The 23840-nt window shown below is 41.4% G+C and overlaps 1 protein-coding gene across 1 annotated transcript; it reads right to left on the reverse strand.

Moving 5' to 3' along the window:
• Positions 1-4764: 4764 nt before the first annotated feature.
• Positions 4765-23840, reverse strand: LSM12 (LSM12 homolog). The gene is made up of 5 exons (XM_016139689.2): positions 23583-23840; positions 21642-21775; positions 8939-9048; positions 7422-7548; positions 4765-6660 (listed from the first exon to the last, which is right to left on the reverse strand). Exons 1-5 carry the CDS (start codon positions 23704-23706, stop codon positions 6568-6570), a joined length of 588 nt encoding a protein of 195 aa, XP_015995175.1. The 5' UTR covers positions 23707-23840; the 3' UTR covers positions 4765-6567.

The following is a 23840-nucleotide window of genomic DNA, read 5'->3' on the forward strand; positions in this document are numbered from 1 at the left end:
TCACTGTCAATAATCTTTGAGAAAACATTACAAACAGAAGGTTGCCAGAGACTTGGCTCAACAAAAGTTCCAATTTTCAAGTCAGACAAGTGTAACAATTAACAAAATTCAAAAAGGGTTCATTGAATGTGTTATCTGACCAGTTACCTAAAACATGATGACCACTAGGTACCCATGTGAGTTATACCCAAGTAAGTTATACCCAAACAACTTGATTTCCCTTTTTGACAGGGTTACTAGATGGCAGTCATAGACAAACATCTGAATCTTATTAAACTCTCATGATATCCCTTTGGATAAGATGAAAACAGAAGACAGTTTGTAAAAATTGGAATTGACAAGGATAACTAGAATATTATAGTCAAGATTTTTTTACAAGCTCTTAATAGGTTGGAATAGTTGGTTAAAAATAAGCCATTTCACTAAAGACAACTCCCAGTCACATTTTCCAGTTTAGCAACTCCTATGCCTCTCACCCAAGGGCTGTCAGGAAAAGGAAACATCCTAAAGAGCAAGGACTAGCATACAGGAGACCTGAGCCTAGTCTAGCCTCAGTTATAGAAATGAGCAGCTGCTCAGGGGACTAAAGGGCACTTCTCAAAGCATTAAGCTCCCCATCAACCCAAGTAGGGTCAGTCTGTGGATGACGCTACAGAGAGGATATTGGGAGACTGGACTGTTCCACTTGAGCTTGAAGGTCTCTGGCATTTCTAAGTACTGGGATATTTGTACTGAGCTTCCGATACCACACTTGGGCCAGCCTTGACACTGGAACCAATCTATATTTTGTATACTGTTTGCACACTGACTTCTGGATTTACATAGCTGCATATCCTTCCCATAGCCAGTACATGGGGGATGACAGCAAGACACTTTCAGAAAGGCTAATCCAAAAGACAAAATTCAACAAATAAAAAGGCTACTCCAAACAAAAAAGTATATTTGATGACAGCATCCATCTGTAGGGATGAAAGGTCCGTCACTATAATTACTCCCTTGAAATATCTTCAGCTGAACTCCCTTCTCCCTCCATACAGACCTGATGAACACCCTGGTTGTACTCAACTATCCACCTTCTGTGTCTGTGCCCAAGCAACTCAACACGATTAACATGAAGCCACACAATGAGCACCTGGCTACACCGAGTACACACCTCAAAAAGGCACTCAGCAATTTTCCATTATTTCCCTCATTTACTGAGCCATAAGACATAAGGTCCCTCACCCTCCCCTACCTAGCAAATCTACAAACTCACTTGCAACTGTACTGTTTTCTACTTCCTCTACAATGGAAGACGGCCCCCCTTCTATGAGAAGTCAAAACATCTACTGCGACCATGGACCTCACCCCTCAACTTCTTGGAGTTCATGACAAGGTAACAACTAATGTTTAGCTCTGGCCCAGTCCTCTAACTCTAGAATCAATTTCCAGTTGCTCTTCAAAGCAGACCATCTGCTCTTCAGTGTTTCATGGTCAGAACTCTCGATTGTCCCACAAACCTCTTGCTCTCTGTTTGTCATCCACCTAGAAGTCATTCTTAGTTCCTCTCTCTCTCACCTACAATCTATCAAAAGGTCCTATCAGTCCTAAAATCACGGTCACCACCATCTCTTGCCTAGACTACTACAATAGCCTAATGCAAGTCTTTCTCTTCCAATGTTGCCACCTAACATTGGACTAAATCCCTTCATACCTTAAAACCCTCTAATAGCTCCCCATTGTGCCAAGAACAGTGTCAAGTCCCTACAAGGCCCTGCACAATCTGGCTATTTCTCCATCCTGCTGACAAGGCTTCAGCTACCTGTCTTCTAGCAGTACCTAAACATTCCAAGCTCTCATCAACCTCAACTTTGGCACCTGCTGTTTCCTCTATTCCAAGCACTCTGTTGGCACCTTATTCTTCAAATTTCAGCTTAAGCCACATTTTAGAGCCCCCCCCCGCCCCCGAAGAGATTCTTTAGAGCACTAAATGTACCTCCTTACAGTAAGTACTACTTTAAACCAAGGAAAGACCAGAATGCAGGGCCAGATCAGAATAAACCACCACTTGTTAGCCCGTTCACTGAAGACTACCTGCTGGAGTCACCATTGGATTAGTAGGGAGAAGGGGGGGGGGGTTAGCTGAGAAGTCACTAGAAATATGCCTTATCCATGCCTTGTCAATTAAGAAACCTAGTTCCACAGGGAGGCCACAATCTGACTAGTGTTGGCTCCAGCTGCCAAAGTCTGCTTTGAAGAAAACTGGAGGCAAATCCTGCTGCTTCTCAGGCTGGAACCAGATATACTTTCATCTCCTGTCATGTCTTTTACTGTCCCTTGCCCTCTTTCCAAACTTGACTTCAAGCTTTCCTCAAGACTCAAATCAGTCCCGGATCACTCTTCATCTTGGCTCAAGTGACTCAGTTGTTAAACTAATGATTTTCAAAACACTACCTTCGGTCTTACATAAACGGCTGGGTGCATGTAAAGTCATAATCCTTGGAGTCTCAAAATTCCCCATTAAGCCACTAGAGATAAACCTAAACAAACAGCTATAATGCAAGTCATACATGCCACATGACATGATATAAATGATAGGAATCACTTTCCATTTTAATTGCCAAGGATGGTTTCACAGGTGGCTTTGAAGCAAGGCATGGTAGTGTAAGATGGAACTGATTATTGTACTTTGTGGTCCAGGAATGAGGGAATGAGTTGGCAAGTTTCTTTTGACATTGTGAAGTACACTACATGTTCAAAATGCAAGGGTCAGGAAGAAGCGTTTTAGGATCTAGAAGATAGAGAAGATGTTAACAATGTCTTGGGGGGTGGTAAATACGAAGGGCTTCCCTTATTTTCTAGTTTCTTGGAATAAGCTATATAAGGCTTTTATAACATAAAAGAACAAATTTGTTTTGAAACTTGATAACCCAGCAGCAATCCATCACCAGTGGATGGCAGTCCAATAGTATCCCTTTTTCACCTGTGAAGTATTTTGTGTTTTTTTGTTGTTGTTGTTAAACTCAAAGTTGAGGTGGTATGTGCTGATTTCAAGTTTCTTAAGAGAGAATTCTCTGGCACCCACGGCCTCCAGCAGCAACAAGAATGCAAATCCATCCCATAAAAAATGATCTTCTGAGATGACTGATCCCAGTTCCCAAACTCTTAACCCCACCACTCACCCTATACATTGTACTTCTAGCATTATACATTCTTACCACAGTACCCTCCTTGCCAACAGGACAAATTCTATTTCTGTGTATGACTGAAAAACCTCTACTCCTTCAGCCAGCATGACTTACAGGAGTACAGATCTTGACACACAATCTTAGCTTCAAAATTGTCAAGGAACCTTTACCCAGTACCAGTGGTTCCCAGGCTGGAGCCCCTAAACTAATATTGAAGTGCTTCAGCAATTTTCAAAACGATAAACAGAAATCAGTAATGAGCTGCTTGGACTTAAACAGCAGATTCAATATCAACTCAATGTGGTAAGGCTCTTTATACTATATGGATTGGATGCTCTAAATAGCAGTAAACCCAAAGGCACATGTGGTGGTGAGGAAGTAATTGGGCGTTGAGTTATATGTGTATTTGGAGAGGAAGAGGAATGTCTCAAAGACAAGGAGGTGCTGCAAAATTACCAGTACACGTTTCATCACAGTTTCAAGACTTCTGCACCCTACTCAAACAGTTCAATATTCTTTCAATCCTGGGGACAATTCTCCCACTCACCTGTCTCATCTTTGTTCCATCCTAAACCTGGCAAACAACCATGAGCAGTATACATGCCCACAGTCTGGAAAGTCACAGAGCAGTATTAAGAGCCCACAAGTGGGTAAAGCCTGGGCTTTTGTTCCAGCTCTGCCGCCACGGGCAGCAGTGGTACTCTTGACAGGTCACTCAGCCCCGGTATAACTCACTCCCCTTCTTTCTGTAAAATGAGTGGTTTTCAATTTATAATGAAAAAGATTCCTCAGGGACTCCAGGGAAGGGGTAGGGATGAGATATGAGACTGAGAGGGTAGGCAGGGCTCTGAGACCTCTAACTCTGCTCAAATGTTTTACATATTAGCCTCACTTATAATGCCATCTAAACATAGAGTTCTAAAACAATGTTGGAGCCTCTGGAAATCATCTAATCCAGTCTCATCTCCAGATTTAACCATTCTAGGACCAAGCTAATATTTACATTAAAACTTACAAAGCACTTTCTAAGTATTAAGTATTTTAAATATCTTATTTCTACGAGATGGGTATTACTTCCACGTTTATAGTTGGGGAAGCTAAGGCTCAGACAGGTGAAATGACTTATCCACAGTTGCAAAGTGAGGAAATGAAGATATGGTTTGAACCCAACTATTTGTCCCCAAAGCCCTTATTATTCTTCTATACCTGTCTTTCCCATATTAACTCCAACTCTTGAATTCTCCCACATCACTTCATAAACTAAAACTGAAGAGTCAAATGTGCTTCCTACCAGAAACAGTTGGTACACGTGGTCTCCCACTAAGAGACCGATAGGGAGGAAATGACATGTGACACATGACAGAACGGCCTCCCAGCCCGCTATTTCCCACTAATCACCTTCATTCCTTTAATTGCGCCTCTTAGGTTTCTAGGTCTTGCAAAGTCTCTTTTCCCTTCTCCAGAGGCTGACATTTCCATGCAGACCAAATCAAAGGCCTGGTACTTTAAAATCAAGTTCTGGCCAATGGCAGATAGATAGGAACGTTTACTTCTGTCTTCTCTCTTTTTCCTCTAAAAAGTCCTGTAACAAATGGTCTTATGCATGTACCCAGACCCTTTATTCTCCAATACCACTTAGACACAATTCCCAACGTTGGATGCCCTTCTTAAGTTATACACTTTATACCACATTTCTGGATGTTCTCAGGGGGTGGAAAAAGATGGTAAAGAGAGAAAGCAAAGAATCTAAAGAAAAAGGTCAAACTTAAGACATACTTTCAGATCCCCTCCATCCAGGGCCTCTGAAGCACGCACAAACCTGAGACATGAGTGATGGTTAAAAAAATTTGGGTTTTTATTGTTTTTGCTAAACAATACTAAAAAAAAAAAAAAAAAAAAAAAAAAAAAAATTCATTTTGAAGGCAGGGCTTGAATTATTTAATTTTGATCCATTTATTTAATTAAAAAAAAAAGGAAGGGGAAAGAGATCATGGCCAAAAAAATAGTAGTTAATCCTACCCCACCCCCAAAGCTCCAGCCAGTCACATGAGCATTACCCACATCCCACTCAATGACCAATATTCAGATGGTGGCACACTCTCCCCCACTGGACTGCCCAGAAGGATGGGGTAACAGGTGCTAGTTTTAGCTCTCAGTGGGTTATTCAAACCAGACAAACTGGCAGGCTAAAGTCCAGAAATTCTTTCCAGGCTTTCTGCCCATCGGCTGAGCACATACAAACTGTCATAGCTTGTAAAATCTAAGGGGGATGGGGAAGGGCATAAGAGCAGGTTGGCAGAAGAGAAACTATAGGCCACCCAAGCTTTCTCCCAGGCTAATGACTTTGAATACAGACAAAGAAAGGTTAGGATAGGTGGACTCCAGGTTTCTGATGAAAGAAAATCATCCATCGAGGAATTGAGATGTGTCATGCAGGAGTTCTTCCTGCAGAGGGCACAGGAGAAAGGACAACTGACTCTCCCATCTAAGAGACAGGAATAGTGAGGAAGTTCTTCTAGTACCATGAAATTAAACAAAAGGCTGCGGGAGAATCCTGAGGTTCAGGTCAAAGGTGGGACTGGTACACACAGAAAGATTAAAAAGCCAGCAGGAACCCTCAAAGCCAACTCCCATCTGCATATATTGGCTCTACAAAGCACTGCAGGAGATTCTTGCTGTGAACTAATAAGTCAAGTTAATTGCCTGGCTATGAGTAGTGGGGAGAACAATACATTTTTATTTTTGGAGGGATGAGGTGGGAAGAGCGGCCATGATCTAGTAAAAAGAGACCTGCAAGAAGCAGAAAATATTTAGAGAACATTTTAATATATATTTTCATATATATATTTAAAGTTAAGAAAAATAAAACTAATTCAAGCCATGCCCTGTGCAAAAAAAGAAAAAAAAAAAAGAGAGAAAAATTTAAAGTGAGACCTCTGTCTGCTGCTCTAGTCTCAACTTAAGTATCACAGTCAGCTTGTTACTTTTATTTTGGAAGATGTAAAAGTTTCTTTCAATCATTCAGAAGGCAAGTATAGCCACTTATAAAAACAGAATGGCAGGGACAACAGACTAGGAAAGAAAAGTCAGAGGTGGAAGGGTAGAGACAGAAATTTTCGAAATAAAATTAACAAGGTGACTGTTCCAGAAGGGGGTTGTGAAAAGGACATGGTGGACCGAAGTCTGTTAGTCAAGTAACAATTCAACTTTTAAATTATTCTCTTGTTCTTTTTTGTTGGGTGTTTTGTTTGTTCAAGTCTAAGATTTGGAAATGCTGACCCTTTGTTAACAAGAGCCAACAGAAAATATAGGATCCCTTCCCTCCCCCGGCCTGCCTCCGCTGAAGCCACCACCATCGCCTCTTGGCTGGATGCTGGAAGAGTCCTCCGTGTGTGTGGACTCAGGATGACAGGGCAGCCTCCTTCTGTGGTTGCTGGGCTTGTGAACGCTGCAGTATCTTTTGGCTTTCCACGTCTCTAAAATGTTTTTCAACCTGAAAGAGACCAGTCAGCCTAGGTTAGAAAAGGAGATGGGCACTCAAGGTCTCTCAAACAGTCCACTCCAGGCTTAGATAGCCCCACCCTGCCAACCAGCCCACGGACTATTCAGGCGCCTTTGCCCTTGCTGTCTGTTGCCCTTTCCAACAAGGCAGGTTGGGGGCCTCTTATTTCAGCCACATTTTTTGCAGCTTCAGCTAAGACCGGCTAAAATAAGATAACTCTATAAACTAAAACAGAAATTCAAGAGATTACTATGACCCCTCTTCACACAAGTACAGAATGGAAAGCTGGTAGGGAATTATACAGTCTTAAACTTTTTACATCCACAATGTTATCTTTCAATACTGTTTGTTTATAAATGCTGCAACTCAACTAAAAAGTCATGATGACATGCGGGGTCAGAGGCACCAATGGCAACTGATTTATACTGACCAGCCCTTCTTGAGAAGAATCCGACCTGGGATGAAAAGAACTGTTAAGTCCAAAACCACAGAATGGTCTTGCTAATTCCAAAAAGCCACACTGCAGAAGACCACACTGCAGCTGACCATTCGGTTTATTCCACACTACTCAGTGGTCCCCCCCACCCCCACACGAGTGTCCCTGCCACAGCTGCAGAGCACCACATTGCAAGGAAGCAGATTAGCTGTGTCAGAAGAGACAGGGATTGTAGCTCACTGTCCTGCCCTGATGCTGGAGCGTGAAGGCCGAGGAATCGCCCTCTCCCCTAAAGTTTCACGGCTCCTTTACTTACTATTTTGCGTACATGGCTCAGTGCACTCCCCTCTTTGCCTTTACAGTTTTCCACTTGATATGGGGGTGTAATAACAACTTCTTCCATGACTACAATGTTTTTTTCTTGCCATTTACAGTCTTTAATGCTGGAAGGAGAAGACAGTAGGTAAAAGTTACCTCTTGTGGGCATCCCACAACTCTTGCTGACCCCAAGCTCCCAGCTCCCACTCAGCCAACAAGTAGCTGCCAGCAGCCTATAGGAAATAGCAGCCAAGAAACATTTCCTGGGTACCACTGGCTAGAAAAAGCAATGAAACTGACGCACGTTTACTCTGAGGAGGGCCCAGAAGAGTTTCTCTGAAGCATTAAGGACCTGGAAAACTACAGAAAACTTGGTGCCAGCCTCAGAAGTCCAAACCAAACTGAGTTACAAAAAAACAGCTAGGTTGAGACCACTAGCTTCAGGCAGCAGCCCAGGGCAGAGGTTGGCAAACTTTTTATATAAAAGTCAGACAGAAAATGTTTTAAACTTACAGGGTATTCAATCTCTGTCACAACCATGGAACTCTGCTGCTGTAGCACAAAAGCAGCCATAAATAATATATAAACTAAGCTGACTTGGTCCAATTATGGTAGTTTGCCAACCTTTGGCTTAGGGGAAAACTGGCACCTTTAGAAAGACAGGAGAATAAATTCCGCATCATACTGTGATCTGTACTCTTTCCACCACCTGAAATGGAAGCTATTCCTCAAACTGGCCCCTCTCCATTATCAGACAGTTTCCCAGTTGCCAAAGTGGGAAAACCCATTCCAGTTCACACTTGGGAAAACCCAAGGCAACTAACACTAAGAGAGTTCCTTCACATACCTATAAATGTTCAGATACTCACACCAAGGCCTCGTAACAGCTCTGATGCCAGCTGCCATCTGTGCACCAGACCCAGGTGGTTAAATAGGGTAACAGACGGCAAAGGGTGGGGGAAGGACTGCCAAATGTTTCAGTTTTTCAGCAACTAGGAAAGCTAGTGGACAGTCAAATGACTTCTGGTGTGACAAAATGTCTTTTAAGAGGCGGTAATAAGGTGGTATTCTGCTCTCCCTAACTCCCTATGTTTATCCCAATTTACAACTGGGAAGACTGAATATATATAACTTTCCTTTAAGAAAATTGCCTAAGCTTTTAGAGAAAGGTATAAGATCAAAATAACAAAAGACAAAGAAAACGCTAGTTCTAAATTATGGAATACTAGGTCTGGAAGGGATCCTTAGGGATAACCTAATCCAAAACTAAGTCTTATCGACGCAGAAACTGAGAAACCGAAGCCCAGAAAAGACAACGTGTCCATGTTTACACCATTCTTCTATATGGAAAGGTAACAAGCACCTGCATTGCTAGATGCTGAGGTACTGCCAATACACTACCCAGCTTCCCTGGTGACTTTCAGGCACAAGACTACCCAAGAATAGGCCACCAGAGAGCACAGCCAGGCAGTATCACCCCCAGGACAAGGTACCCCCTATGATCCCCCAACTCACGTCTTGTGAATGGTCTGGAAGAGCTGCTGGCCCTCTAGGGAGACACCAGCGCTGATTGCATAGGCCTGGCTCAGCTTCTCCTCCTTCTCTGTCCGTGCTTTGCTGGCAAGCTAGGGTGAGGGAGAGGAAAGAGACTCAGAAAAGCATTTACCTTCATTCTTTCCAACAGTCAAGACCTAAGTTGAGGAAAGGAGACCAGAAAAAACTGGTTTGGGTAGAGTCTGTTTTCTCAGAGATCAAAAGTGAAGCAAAAACACACGATACACCCAAAAAGTTACTGCTATTCTTGGCAAACATTCCTTCCTTCCAATATTTATTGTATGCCTACCATGTGCCAGACATTCACTGTGCTAAGCTATAGATACAGCCCTGAAGGGGAGTAGGGGAGATAGATTATAAACAAAAACATAAATAAGGTAATTTATACAATAGTAAATGCTAGAAAGAAAATAGAGAACAATGTGATAAAATGCAACTGGGGAGCTACTTGATGGGACAATGATAAAAAGTAATACAAATATAGGAGAGAATTAAGAATTTTTATCAGCTCATGTGCTAGAGCCTCAGGTTTAGAAATTACTATCTACTACACTTTCACAGGCCAGAATTTGTGGCTCTAAAGACTACCTTTCTAGCACCACTATCTATGCACACACAGGGAGCCAAGATGTAAGTAAATCTAACCATGGATATTGTCCACCTTCAACTTGAGATGAAGAGCTATCTAGCTCTTCAGAAAAAGGAATGGTCTGCATTCTACTTCAAGTCTGCTCCTTAACTGCCCTCTAGTGGAACAATCACAAATTCTTCTAAAATCTAGGAAATCCCTCCCAACAGGAGTGGGGCCTGTCAATCCCCATTGCCCCTCTAATACATTTTTGATCTCATTCCAAACAGTGATCCCATACTATTGGTTGCTAGAGACTTCAGAAGTACAAATTTGATTGAATGTAAAACAAAACAAATAGGCTGGACAAGATGGTTAAAACCAACAAGACAGGTAATACATCTAAAAGTCAAACAAATGATCGGGAGATTTTCAGACCCATGAATACCTTAATATACTGATGCTGCAGCACACTAAAGACATACACACAAACAATTTGTCCCCAAACACCAGCTCCTTAAAAACAAAGAGATCATACCTCCAACACATTCCCGAAGCACCTAGATGCTTGGAATTCTTAAACATTTCTATTCTGCTTTAACGGTGACCCTTCAAACCATAAACCAAATATTGTTTTTAAGGGGGGGAGTCAACAACGTATCTAATTGTTTGCTGGTAAAACAAAGTGCTTTATTAAGGTATGGGTTGGACTATGAAGATGAAAAAAAAGAGGTCAATGGGTAATGGGGAACAGGGGAGTTTCATCTCTGCCTCTGAGTTTCAGAAACTGACTGAGGAAGAAGGGGATCTAAGCACAGATAAGAAAGCTTATACACACTTTCATTAAGGGGGAAGGAAAGGTCAAGACTGCAGTGATTTGAAGCCAGAGCTCCTTTTTCACATGTCCCCAGGACATGGAGAGAGACAGATCGCAGGAGTAAATAAATAATTTTTCAAGCTCGGTTTTCCCATCTGGCCCCACCAGGTGATAACTTCACAGAGAAATAAATACCAAAGAAATAAATGTATAGGGCTGACAGCATTCCTCCAATCACTGGCAATTCCAACTGCAGCCAGAAAGACTCGTGGCTGGAAAGCTCTGTTTTTACGGAAAGAGAAGTACTGGTGGTAGATTTTAAGTGGCAACAAGCAAAGCTTACTCAGTCACCAAGAAAAGCCTGGTAATAAGGAATTTCCTTGAGTCTCACTTTCCCAACAACCCTGTAGGAAATCTGAAGTCTCTAAGGAAAGAAGGAAAAACTGGAGGGCAGCAGAGCTTCCTGGATTAACCAAGCTCCTGCAGAGCTCCTGCGAAGCCACTAGTGGTCAGGCAGATGTCTACCCCATGAGCATGCAGGAAGGCCTCATTTTGAGGTCTTTTTAAAAATGTTTATCCTTGAAAACCAAAAACATCTCCCAATGCTGGGTCAGACAAAGCTGATTTTGTAAAGCTTGTGTTGACTAGATAGTCTGGGTACTCAGAGTGAAATATCCTTGTCACCTACATAGTAGGTTAAAAATATAACATCACCCATTCGGTAAGAGAGAAGAGTTGGCTCGGGGAAACCAGGCATCTATGCAGGATGTACAAGAATGGAACTCACAAATTAAGCTAGAAGAGGTGGGGGGAAAGGCTAGAAGAGGAGCTACTTTTGAATTTTGTCAGAAGCAAAATAAAATGAATATAAATCTCAGCCAAAAGTGATTAGTTTGAACAGCCTGAATAACAGCAACACAATGGTTATAGAACAATGATTTCAAAATGCATCTCCAGCCCCTCAAAAATACCAGTTGTATAATCTCTTCTAAAGGCTCTGAAAGTGAAGAATAGATGATTCTCCCTTTCGACTCATGGTGCAAACAGATCCCAAATGCTAAATGATATGAGTCCTGGAAAAGTCAGCAGGCATCAGTGTAAGCTAACTGTGTTTCAATTTGTCCCAATATTTGTCCTCAACTATTCTACCTGTTTCTATAATTGTACTTTGAGGGTCTGGACTTAATGCAAACCGTGAAACCTACCGTTATCAGTTTACAGACTGCATTTTCATGGCAATCTGAAAAATATTTAAATATGATATTCAGCAGCAGATCTGCTTTCACTAGGAAGTTGTAAAAAAGGGGTAAATTATTCCCAAGGAGTAAATTACTCCCATCAACTAGGCAGTAGGAAAGTTATCCTTCCAAAAAGAATCTAAAAGCGTTTCTTCTCAAAATTGAAGGCGAGAGGGGAGGGATTACCTTATTCTTTTTAGGAATGTTCCTGAAAAATGATGAAAAATGTGGATAAGTCTCCCTTTGTAAGTAAGTGACTATAACTCTACCCTCAAGGTAGCTGTTATACAGATCAAATTTTCCCACAACATATTTTTCTGTAAACTAATGCATATCTATAAATGGTCCAGTTATTCCAAGTTAATAACTTTATAGTTATTGTTAAACCAGCAGAGGAAACCAATAAAAGCTGCCCTTAGTAGAGAAGGTATAGGGTATACCTTTTAAGCTTGGGAGGATCATCAGGACTGCAATTTTAAAACTTCAATGACTATCACCATACATCTATTTTCAATGCAAACATGCAAGCTGCTGGCCCCTTCCAATAAAAACTGAGGCACTAACTGGTTAGAATCTCACAGACTATTAAAAGCACAAACTTTAAGAGCACACAGGATTCAGGCAAACTGAGAAACACAAACCTACAAATATTTCTTACTAATGTACATGTGGCTTAATTGAAATGTCTGCACAAGACAACCTGCGCTGAGCTACCTCTCCTTTAATTTTGTATGTTTCCCAGTGAAAACAGTTATTTCTAGTCTACTAACCTGTGCTTCCTCCTGTGGTCATTTTATATATAGCACCTTAATGTGGGCAATGGAGAAAAGTGCACGAACTTGATACCAAAGCACATCAATATTAAAAGGCTTCTTCTAGTCATGCCTGTTGCTGGCTACCCCTTGAATGAATTAATGAACACCAATGACACATACCTCTTCCTGCACTCAGTGACATGAAGAGCAGCCACAATGATAAATTCCACATAACATGCACTTCATTTTGTTAGTCACCAACTAGGCCATCTTATTTCTACACATGCAGACCAGGAAAGCACAAGTGCTGTGGGGAATCCAGACGGAGTCTTATTGCAAGTATTCAGCAGGCTGTGACAGCTGACAGAACAAGGGAAGCAGAGGCCAGAGACAAATCTGCTGGATGTGACCTAATAACTCCAGTGAGCTACTCTCAGTTTGTCTTCTCTGTGTATCTGGGCCTTCCAACTGGCTGACTTCAGAGGGGTTAAGAAGCACTGCAGCTGCTGCCCTTTTCCAGTGCTGCCTCCAAGGCCTGGTGGAGGCTGAAGGATGGTAGACAGAGCACCCAAGAACAACTGTCATTCTAAGGGCCCATGCTTGCTCTTGCTGTTTCAATTCTGAGGTGTGCTCTTGGAAAGCCCTCATTTTTAGCAACAAGCAATCTCTCAAAAATATTTCTCCCAACTATCAATATCCCCAAGTCTTCCTATTCCTTAGCTGATAGCTCCTACCTGAGAGTTTCTAATAAAATACTGTTCTTTATGACTTTGGATGACTGGGAACTCAAAAAACAGAGCATCTCACTTGGAGTGGTATCCTAGATTATACATATTGTAACAACTGAATCAAACACCTGAACCGTAGAGCCAAAGAGACCTGGTAGTGAACACTAAAATTCTAAGAGCTAAACTTGTTGAGCAAGAGTTTACTCTATGCTCAGCATCAAGCTACACACTTTACATGCATTAAGCATTTAATCTGCACAACAATCCAATGAAATAGGGACTAAAATTACTCCTACTTAATAGATGGAGAAACTAAGGCGCAGTTGAGAAACTTGCTCAAGTTTACCAAGCCAGAAGTGGGAGGAGAGTCTGGATTTGAACCCAGTCTGCTTCCAGAGCCTGTATTCTTAAACCTGCACTGCATTCAAATAGTTTTAAGAGAACTGTTTTTCCATCAATGTCCCTAGTACAGAACACAATTGTCTACCTTTCATTGAAGGGCCTCTCTTTTCTGAAAAGAATCCCTGGCCTCATCCAAAATCTCAAGGACATCCTTCATTTCTTTTGTTAAAGGTAACTCACGAAAGTGCTTTCAATAGAACAGATGCTGTGTGAGGGAGCATTTCAGGTCAATAATTATGGTATTCCCTGGACCCATCATTTTCTGATGTGCCAAGACTAGAGAAGGTAAGTCAAGCAACTCTTGCACTTGAATGTTAAGACATGTTGAGCACTTTGAGCTATGATGAAAAATACCCTCCAAATCAAGGGGCATGGCCCCACCTCAATCTTCAGATGTTGACATACCTGTAAAACCATCATATTGCTACTATACAATACAGACCAGTCTCTGGTCACAGTCAGTACACGCTATAGGCAAAATTTTATCTATGTCAGTAGTTTCTGTTATTTGTAATTACATCATTAAATGTATTCATAGCTATAACAGACAATAAAACCTCCTGGACACCAACAGAGTAATTTCCTAACCCTGAGACCTGAAACCAGTACTGCTGTAGAATCTCTACATGGCTCCATCAGAGAAAACTGACTGGGATATAAACTGAAATCTGACCTTAACAACCTACCTCTAAAAGTATACACTCAAATTAGTCATCTCACAAAGGGCTGTGAGGATTTAGGGTGATAACATGGGTAAAAGCACTAGGTGAGCTGTATAAAGCACTGTACAAACACTAGTTCTTAACATTATTACTGTAACATCATTATTATTAGCAGAGAAGGTGGCTTGTGGGTCATTCCAGAAAAATCCACATAATCCAACCTTTCTTTAGCCAATGAGCTCAATGTTCTCCCTTCTGGTTTCTATAAGAGCTGCCAGAGAGGCTGTAAGTCCTATACAGACTATCTTCCAAAGTATAACTGAATAATGTATTGGAAAATGTCTTTAATTTTGTGCGCCAAAATGGGGGGCCCACTTATGGAATAAAGAGTTGATTTTATTCAATGATAGTGAAAGAGTCATGTGCTATTCTTTCTTGAGCCCTGAAGCAAGCAGAGAACGAAGTAAAATAGAAAAGACACCATGCCCCCAAAAACGAGATTCCAGCTAAAATCCCGCCCTAACACTCACTAGCTGCATAAACCTGAGCAAGATTAATAACCTATCTTGAGCCTCGGTCCATTCGTCTGGGGCCTACCATGAAAGGTTATTGTTGGGTTGGCGTTCAGTAAGATATACAGTTGACCCTTGAACAACACAAGTTTGAACTGTGTGGTCCACTAATACAGATTTTTTCAATTGACCCTCATTGTTCAAGGGTCAACTCTGAGGCTGGGAATCTGCATAAGTGGAGGGCTGCTATAGTTATATCAACTTCATGGGAGGTCGGCATCCCTAACCCCCACGTTGTTCAAGGATCAACTGTACGTGTAAAACACCGAACATCAATACGGGCACTTAACTAGTTCTTTCCCTTCCTTTTTAGAACAACCTCCATTAGCTCATTGACAGAACAGTAAAAGTTTCTAAATTTCAGAGATGGACAATTGAGCACCTTCCAAATCAGCTTGATTCCATTTAACTTCCCTCCTTTTATCTAATTAATTACCATTTATTCTTCAAGATCCTACCCCATTGCAACATCTGAGCCTTCCCTAAAATGTTCACTATTCTATGCCAAGGGTTGGCAAACTACAGCCTGTGAGTCAAATTCAGCCAACAACCTGTTTTAGTTCAGTTTTACTGGAACAACCATGCCCATTTGTTTACATATTATCTATGGTTGTTTTTGCTACAAAGGCAAAGTTGAGTAGTTGTGCCAGAGAATGTATAGCCCACAAAGCCTAAAATATTTACTATCAGGATCTTTACAGAAAAAGTTTGCTGTCCCTGCTCTATGCTATCATAGCACCTTGCTCATACCTCCATTAACACTGATCCTGCCACACCATTATCACTAAGATAAATGCTGCTGCCCCTCACTACTCCCAACACACACGAGATTCTTGAGGGCAAAGGCAGGGTCTTAATCATCCTGACATCCCCAGCACCTAGAAGGGAGCAGGGAAGCAAGAGGGAAGGTGGATAAAAAAGAAACCTTGACTATCAGTGGTTCATAGACCTAGCAGTTCCTAGAGGTTAAGTGACTAACATAAGGTCACACAATTCATTAGCGGCCCAGCTGTAAATGAATAATTAACAGTTCTTCAAACTCCCCACATTCTACCACATCACACTGTTAACTTGGCATAGTACGTATATCCTTTACTTTTCTAGTTCAGGTAAAATCTGCTTCACTCTTCAGGGTAGTATCTAGTATTTACCTAAGCTAGTCTCAAAATTATAGTGCTAGAACTGCACCATTTCCCTGACACACACCTGTTCTCTGCCAGGAAAATTAGATCAGTTAGAATTTCCCTTTCTTAACACTAGAAGAGACATCACCACTGACCCACCAATAAAATCTTTACTTGGAATTATCTCCAACAAAGAGGTAAGAATGCAGAGATGGCTGCAATACACCTATGGCGCAACTCTGCCAGAGTACTTGGGCAGAGTACTTAGACTTAAGTCTTTCCAGGTAGACAGTTATCCTCCCCAGACCTCTAATGTCAAGAAAGCCCCCTTCAGAACTAAACCCCTGACCTAATGAGAGCCCCACTGAGTCAGATGGCTGCCATATACTATAGCCTGAACTAAGCCATGAGCCCTAACCTGGAGCACTGTACACCACCCCCATCATGGCTGTGAGGTTGACCCCAAAGTTTGAATGCCACTGAATGTGACCTCCTTCAAAGGCCTGGTGATTTTTAAAATGGCAGTCACTCTACCTCTCTGACTACATCTGATACCACTACTACTTAATATGCCCCGTCACTCAGCAGTGACGGGCTCTTCCTCTTCACCCCCACCCCCCACCCTCACTGGTATCTTCATAACACTTCTCTGAGGAAACAGATGTCTGCTCAGAGCCAGGTGCAAAACTTACTAGTGGACTCTTAACCAGGGACTGTGGCCTTAACAACATATTCCAATGAAGTGAGCCAACAGGTTATATACAAGTTATATACAGCTCCTAGAAAGCAGAAAAGTTTTATCTGACAAAAAGTCTTGCTTTCGATAGACAAGCAGTTATTTCTCTTCCCACATTTACACATAACATGAACATCTTTGACCTCCTACCAATATACACATACTTCAATACAGAGTGGCCAGGTCATCTGATTTTACTTGGTGTTAACTCCATACCTCAACCCATTAGGGTGAAGATATGATCAAGGGCCTGGCCAAAATGATGAACATAGGCCACAATGCAATGGCTATCAACTCCCCCAGGAATTTATCCATACTTGAGGATTAACTCTCAATTCACCAGAAAGTCATAAGGTGAGCTAAATTTTAGCTTTGAAACTGGTGGAACTCAAAACAAAAACTAAGTCAATACTTCCCTGGGTGTGACATCGTACCTAAAAGTAAGCATTGATGTCAGTTTTTAAAGTCAACTTTGTAACTCTTCCACTTTCTCAGCCTTAATAGGTCCCTCCACCCACTGACCAATCTCCAAATACCATTTTTATCCTAAGGCAGCCAACTCATTCTTCATTACCAGGAACTGATGATAAACTCTTTGAATCTCTTCCTGGTTCCATCTGATCATTCACTCCTTGTTAGTAAGATATAAACAGGTAAAAGGAGATTCAAGAAGCTGACAAATCAGTCAGTAGTGAATGGCTTATCTGTATATTTCAATTTTCTATGCTTTCTTTTCCTGTCTCCCCCAACAACACACAAGTATCTCCTCCAGAGTTCTCTCCAACTCAGCAGTGATAAGACTTACATCTCATTCACTGCACTGGCTGCATTTATCTAAACAAATGAACATATACACTTGCCTTGGCTATGTCACTGAGTTCTTTCATAAGAGTCTCAGAGATTGGAAAACACAGTCTCCTAACTTCTGTGACTGCTCATCTAACCTCTAGTTCACAGGCAAGTGTTAACTATGCCACCTGATAACACTGCCCTGGAAATTCAAGTTAGTTCTGGACACCAACAAGAGGTTTCTTAAAAACATCTTTTAATTTTAAATTATTACATATTGATGATATCCAATACAACTTTGATTTTCCCCAATCTTGGGCTGGTGAGTTCTGATATCTGAACAAATGTCAGATCCAATGCCAAGAGAGACTGACATAATGACAGCATCAATTTTCTTGGCTGCCTTCCCTTGACTCTTATGCTATAATTCAAGGAACATCAGTTGGCTACACATAGCTGATACAGGAGAACAGAACTAACAACTGCCAAGTCTAATCCTTATAACACTATGAGATATGTACCAACATTATCCCATTTTAACAGTGAGGAAACTGATGCTTGGTAAGGTTAAGTGGCAGAGAAGTGACTTTAAAGACTTATCTGCTTGGTTACTAAGTTCTTTCTACTAGACCACACTGCTCCTGACTACACAACACGTTTCTCTTTACTTAGAAACATTACTTAGGATTATAGATATTTTGGTACTCGATTTATTTCACCAAACTATTCTATAAACTTAGGCTTAGCACACACAGCAAGTAGAAAAAACATGGGACTTTACTGTCAAAACACCAGACCTGAGTTCAAATTCCAGCTCTATCACTTATTGGTTATCTGGCCTTAAGCTAGTGATTCATCCTCTATGAGCCTCAGTTATTCTTCTGTAAGACAGTTATAGTACCCACACCATAAGAACTAGTGTTAGGATTAAAAGATGTCTACCAATTGCTAGTTCAGAGGGTGGCATGTGAAAATATTAGTTTCCACACTACTAGCCATATAACCTACAAGTCACTTAAACAGGTAAGACTGTTTTCTCATCTGTTAAACTAAAAGAAAACTATGCTCCAAAGATCATATAACGTGGCTGTGAAAATGATATGTGTCAAAGCTTTTTACAAACTGTGAAGAACTAGAAAAATTAAGGTATGGTCCCCAGCACAGTGTACCACAATACCTTGCACAAAACAGATTTTCAGTAAATGTTTGATAAATGCTACATAAAAGAGAACCTTATTAATACTGACAGGTCCTGAATCATCTCCTGAGAGCACTACTAACCCATGGGAAACCTTTATCCCCATAGAACAAGATGCGGAGTAAATTCAAAGGAACTTGTTAAGAAACACCTTACCTCACCTCACCATGCAGATCCTAGGGCTCTCATCCTCAAGCAATATTTAAGCTTTCCTCATGATAAACTAATAAGAACCATAGCGAATAAACTGAACCTCACTTATGATTGGCTTTGGTGCTTTTTAATTTTTATTTAAATGCTTCTGTCTTATAGTAAGGAAAATTAGAACACTTTAAGAGGGCACAATGCTACTGTGGACAAAATAAAATGATATTCAAAACTTCCACCTTCCGCAACTCCACTGTCCTCTTCCAAGCTTCCTCTTATATCCCACTGCTGTGGATAGACATAGGACTTCTTAGCCTGCAGTGAACTGCCAACAGAAAGCAAAACAGGCTCATCTCCAAATGCTAGTTCATACCTTCTCTAGTTGGGCTGGAATTTAGTATATCCTTTAAAAGGCCTTCTCTTCCATTTCCTGCTGGGTTGGAGTAAACAAATATATAGTTTATATCGAGTTTAATTAAACAGAGCACTTACTACGTAAGCAAGATGACCCAACATGTGATGGTATCTTCCACTGGAAGTAAAGGTCACAGGTAGCACTCTCCTAGACTGTAAGCATCAAGAGTTTTTTTTCAGGGATCTCAGGGCACTTCAGTCCCCTTCTAATATGCTTAAATAATCCTCCATCTTAAAAAACCTCAAGTCCACACTCTTAAATGAGATGAACTTTCCATGTCATTTAAGCAACTTGTAAATAGCTGCCTGGATTAGCTGTTTTCACTAACACCAGCAGGCTCTTCTAATTCTAACTGAATCCAAGGAGGAATCACAAAGCATCTTCAAAGGTTGGTTTCAAGGGAAAACTAATATTGCTTACTTATAAACATCTCTACAAATAAAAAAATTAGAAAGAAATCTAAAGATAGCCCTCCAATCTAATTTTAGTTTTTAGTTTCTCTTCCCAGCAAACCTTTTTCAAGACTTGGCAAACAGGCTAAAAAGAAAAGTAAAGATTTCTGGTATTCCCCTATTACTTCCTACCGCTTTCTTGAATGAATGGGTAAACTACTAGTTTATAACAATGCTAGTAACAACTAAAACTGACCAGTAGACAGAAAAAATAAATAAAAATAAATAAAACTGACCAACAGAAAGCATAACCCTAAAGGCAAGAATAATGTGCAAACTAACTATGAACTATCTATATTTGAAGTCAAATATAAGACAACTGCTTCTTAGTAATCTCATCCATACCACTCCAAGCCCTCTTAGATAAATGGTGGTACTTGTTGGTCATGAGCAGAAATCAGTATCTTTTAAATTTAAGAACATCACCTCTTTCAGATAATCGTTCCTCTACTACTTACCAATGGTCAAGTTATTTAGTGACAAACTTCTCATACCCTATAAACACCAAAGAATAACTTAGAGCCTATTTCTCTCAACATACCAGGCATAAACTATTTCACTTGAATCTTTTAAAATCTCTTCAGCTAAAAGAAGACCACCCAGAGTTCCTATACTCTAGTAGGAGGTACGTGACTAAGCCGGGATTTCAAAAATCTTTTGTTTCTAAGGATGGGGTGTTTTACATGCAATGGCCTTTAATATGAGACCCAAGACCCTTCCAAATCTGTCCTCAGTCATCACTAAAAAAATATGTGGTATTTCCCTGGAATCTGGAAGGAAGAGAGCTCCAGATCTGAGGTAACTATATTCTGCTAGCCTCAGTTATCCTCTATTGTTTCACTGCTAGAGTGTTTTCTTGCTCTGTTCAATTGTAGCAAACACACCGCATTCCCAGGAGAGGTAAGAGAATATATATTATAAGACTCCCCCAGAGGGAAAAACTTCCACCACGCTAATTCCAGAGACTTAAGGAAAAGCAGCTACTACTAAAATTGAAGGCCTAACTTACTCATTCAACAAATATTTATTAAGCACCTATTCTGTGCAAAGCTCTGTATATGCAGTGGTGAAGAAAACAGATGTAGTTCCCATTCTCACAAAATGAACTTTGGTGAGACAGAAAAGCAAACAAATGATATACAATTATAATTACAAAAAGGCTATTAACTTGCTCAGGACTCACTGATCTATACTTGTCCCAATATAAAACAAAAGCAATCCTCTTTACTCTCACAAATGTGCCAGGCTGGACTATAAATGTTATGTCTCCTTAGCTCAAAGGATAAAGTATTGTAAGAGAGAATAATAGGAGAAAATTACTTTAGCCTGAGTAATCGAAGACGACTTCTTAGAAGATGTGCCATTTAACTAAGTCCTGATGGATAAGCTACAGTCATTCTGGAAGTAAGAAAGTTCCAAGAACAGAGGACAGCAAAGGCTACAACAGGCTTGGAGTATTATTGTTATCGACATAAACTTTGGCTGACAGAACTGAAGAGTCAAAAAAGTGATTTGGGGGTTCCCAGAGATCAATTTACATATCTAAGATTAAAACATTCTAAACCTCTAATTTTGTTAAACCTCATATTTCAAACATAAAGACCAAAATGAAGCTCTAAGGCAATGGTTTTCAAATTTTTGTACGTCATGAATCCCTGAGAATCTGAAAAATACTTTGTCTTCACCCAGGAGAAACATGTATTTATGTATGCACGCATGCACAATTTCAGGAGGTTCACAAGCAACACCCGTTCTCAACCTCACCAACACCAGAAGTTCACATATGGACTCCAGGTTTTTTTTAAAAAAGGCATCTTTCACAAAGGACAAAAGCACAAAGTTATCAACTCTAGTTCTCTATTTGAGCATTAAGATGTTCTTAAAATCTTCTGAAGATATCCAGGAATAAAACTAAACTGATATGTCTTTTTAAAACAATAACAGAACAAGTTATTTTAAATCAATGATGGATAATAAACAATGGACAATGTATATATCACCAACAGTCAATGAGAATTTTCCCACCATTTTGGAGAGCCAGAACTGCCCTCAAGTCCTTACCTTACTAACATTGAGTGAAGCTAGGGGAGGAGGGGTTTCTGTTCGGTCATTAATTATTTCCACGTCTGAAACATACTGTAAGTTTATGAGCAAGATGTCTGCATGGTTGGGCTTTCCACTGGAAGAGGGACATTCTGGTGAGAAAATAAAGTTAAGGAAAATAGGGGCAAGCAGAATAATAACACATCCCAAAAGGGGCATGGAAAACAATTCACACAAGGCTTGTGTAAAAGGTGTGCCATGAGCGGGACAGGAGAGCCTCACAAGAATCACTATTCTCCTCTGGAAATCTCTACCTGTCACCTTCCTCCCACTTGACTCCATAACCAAAAGATCTCGAGCTTTTCAAAGCCATATATGATCCAAAACTGGAAGCCTCAAAAGGATTTATCACCTTCTATCAGTTTTATGAAGAGGCATAATGCAGTTTTAATGCCTTACGTATACTGCATAACTTAAACCTAATGAACACAGAAGAGGCAGTGCTTTATGCTCTTGGTGTAATACTGCCTTTATTTGTACAGCGCTCTTTTCACTTTTTCAGATTTGAAATTTCCCATTTTGCAGGAGAAAATTACAGCACTGGAAAAGCAGCTCACTCAAAGTAATCCAGTTAGTTAACTCATTCATTCCTTCATTCTCCAACCACTTATTAAAAGCATACTGTGTCAATTAAAAGCAGAGTAATTCCTCATTCCCAAACCCTACCAACTAAACCACTACTGTAAAAGGTTTCATTTGGTCCAGATATGAATTCTCGTATTATATAAAAAAGCAATTGTTCTCGCTGGTAATCAGTTTCAGAGGACATCTTCCTAAGCTAAAAATCTACAAGTAATAGATTAAAATACTTGCCACTCAACTGCAGCAGACTCATTAGGAACTTCTTTTGAAAGATGCCATAAAGAATTACTCCGCAAAAAAAAAAAAAAAAAGAAAAAGAAAAAAAAGAAAAACCCAAATAAACCCACCTGTGGCTCAAATAAAAAAGGAAAGGAGGAAGGGGTGGCACGATTATTACAACCAACAAGCATTTTGTTTCCAAGAGTTCCTGGAATAATTCAGAAATCATTTCCACCCCAAAGAAGTAGGCCACCTTTTCCATTCTGTTGGACACTGTCACTTTCAAAATGGGAGTCTACTTCTATGGAAAACTCAGAACTCCATGTGCTGGGCTGAGCAAGACACGATAACTTATTGCTTCACCTGTAATCCGCACATCCCTGCATAAACCCCTGAAAAACGTGGTCCTTTCTCTAGACCAGGTTTCCAATACAAATATCCCCCAAGAACAATTTTCCAATGACTGAGAAACCTAAAATTCAGCATTCCCCAACCCCAATGGCACCATGCATACACATGAAACCAGCAAAACAAACCCCTAACCCCAGTTCAGATACAAACTCTGCCCCGCAGTTACTCTCCCCCAAAACAGGCGAGGCCCATTTGGTCACCACCCCACCGCCCTTCCTTGGACCAAATCCCATCAGTAGATACCTCCTCCTAAACTCCATACCCCTGCCCTCCCTACTAGCAGTTCCTTACTCCACACACTCCCACCTCATATGATTTTATCCACTCCCCCTACCATCCGGGCTCCAATCCCCCAACCCTCTCCCACGACCACCCCCTCTCCTGATCACTGTCCTGTTTCATACCATTCCCCTCGAAAAGCTATCCCCATGTCAAGCCCCCCTCCACCCACTAGCCCTCGCTTGGGGCCCAGGTCCCACAGGGGTGGGAAACAGGATCCCCAAAGCAAACCGAGGGACCCGCGAGAGGGGGAGGGGAGTCCAGAGCCGTGCGCATGCGCTCTGGGAGCCGCGGTGGCCGGTCGCCCCTAGGCCCGGAGAGGGCCCCAGCCGCCGCCGTCGTCCCCCACCCCCCCACCACCACATATACACGCCGGCCCGGCCTCGAGCTCCGCGCAGGGAAGGATACTTAAAGCCAGCATTTTGGACTGGTAGTCGAAGGCTACCACCTCGCCCTGCAGCCGCTGCTCCTGGCACGTCCGGCACGACACCTGGCTCCCAACGCTGAAGTACTCGCCCGGAGGAGCCGCCATCTTGGGAGAGCAGCCGCGGCCGGCGGCGGCGGCGGCAGCAGCGGGCGAAAGCCGGGCCCCCAGTGAGCGCCGCGACGCGACGCACGGGGCGTGTTGACGTCATACGCCAAGGCGTGGTCGGGCGCTGGGTGGGG

The sequence above is a fragment of the Rousettus aegyptiacus genome, unplaced genomic scaffold (assembly GCF_014176215.1).
Source record: "Rousettus aegyptiacus isolate mRouAeg1 unplaced genomic scaffold, mRouAeg1.p scaffold_m13_p_6, whole genome shotgun sequence".
Lineage (NCBI taxonomy): Eukaryota > Metazoa > Chordata > Mammalia > Chiroptera > Pteropodidae > Rousettus > Rousettus aegyptiacus.

What these genes read in the sequence shown, in the direction of transcription:
- LSM12 (XM_016139689.2), bottom strand. Translation starts at nt 23,706, where the DNA reads ATGGCGGCTCCTCCGGGCGAGTACTTCAGCGTTGGGAGCCAGGTGTCG. An exon ending in CTTCACTCAATGTTAGTAAG is followed by an intron (nt 9,049 to 21,641) that starts GTAAGGACTTGA and finishes CCCTCACCCTAG; the next exon opens with CTTGCCAGCAAAGCACGGAC. An exon ending in TTCCAGACCATTCACAAGAC is followed by an intron (nt 7,549 to 8,938) that starts GTGAGTTGGGGG and finishes TTCTCCTTCCAG; the next exon opens with CATTAAAGACTGTAAATGGC.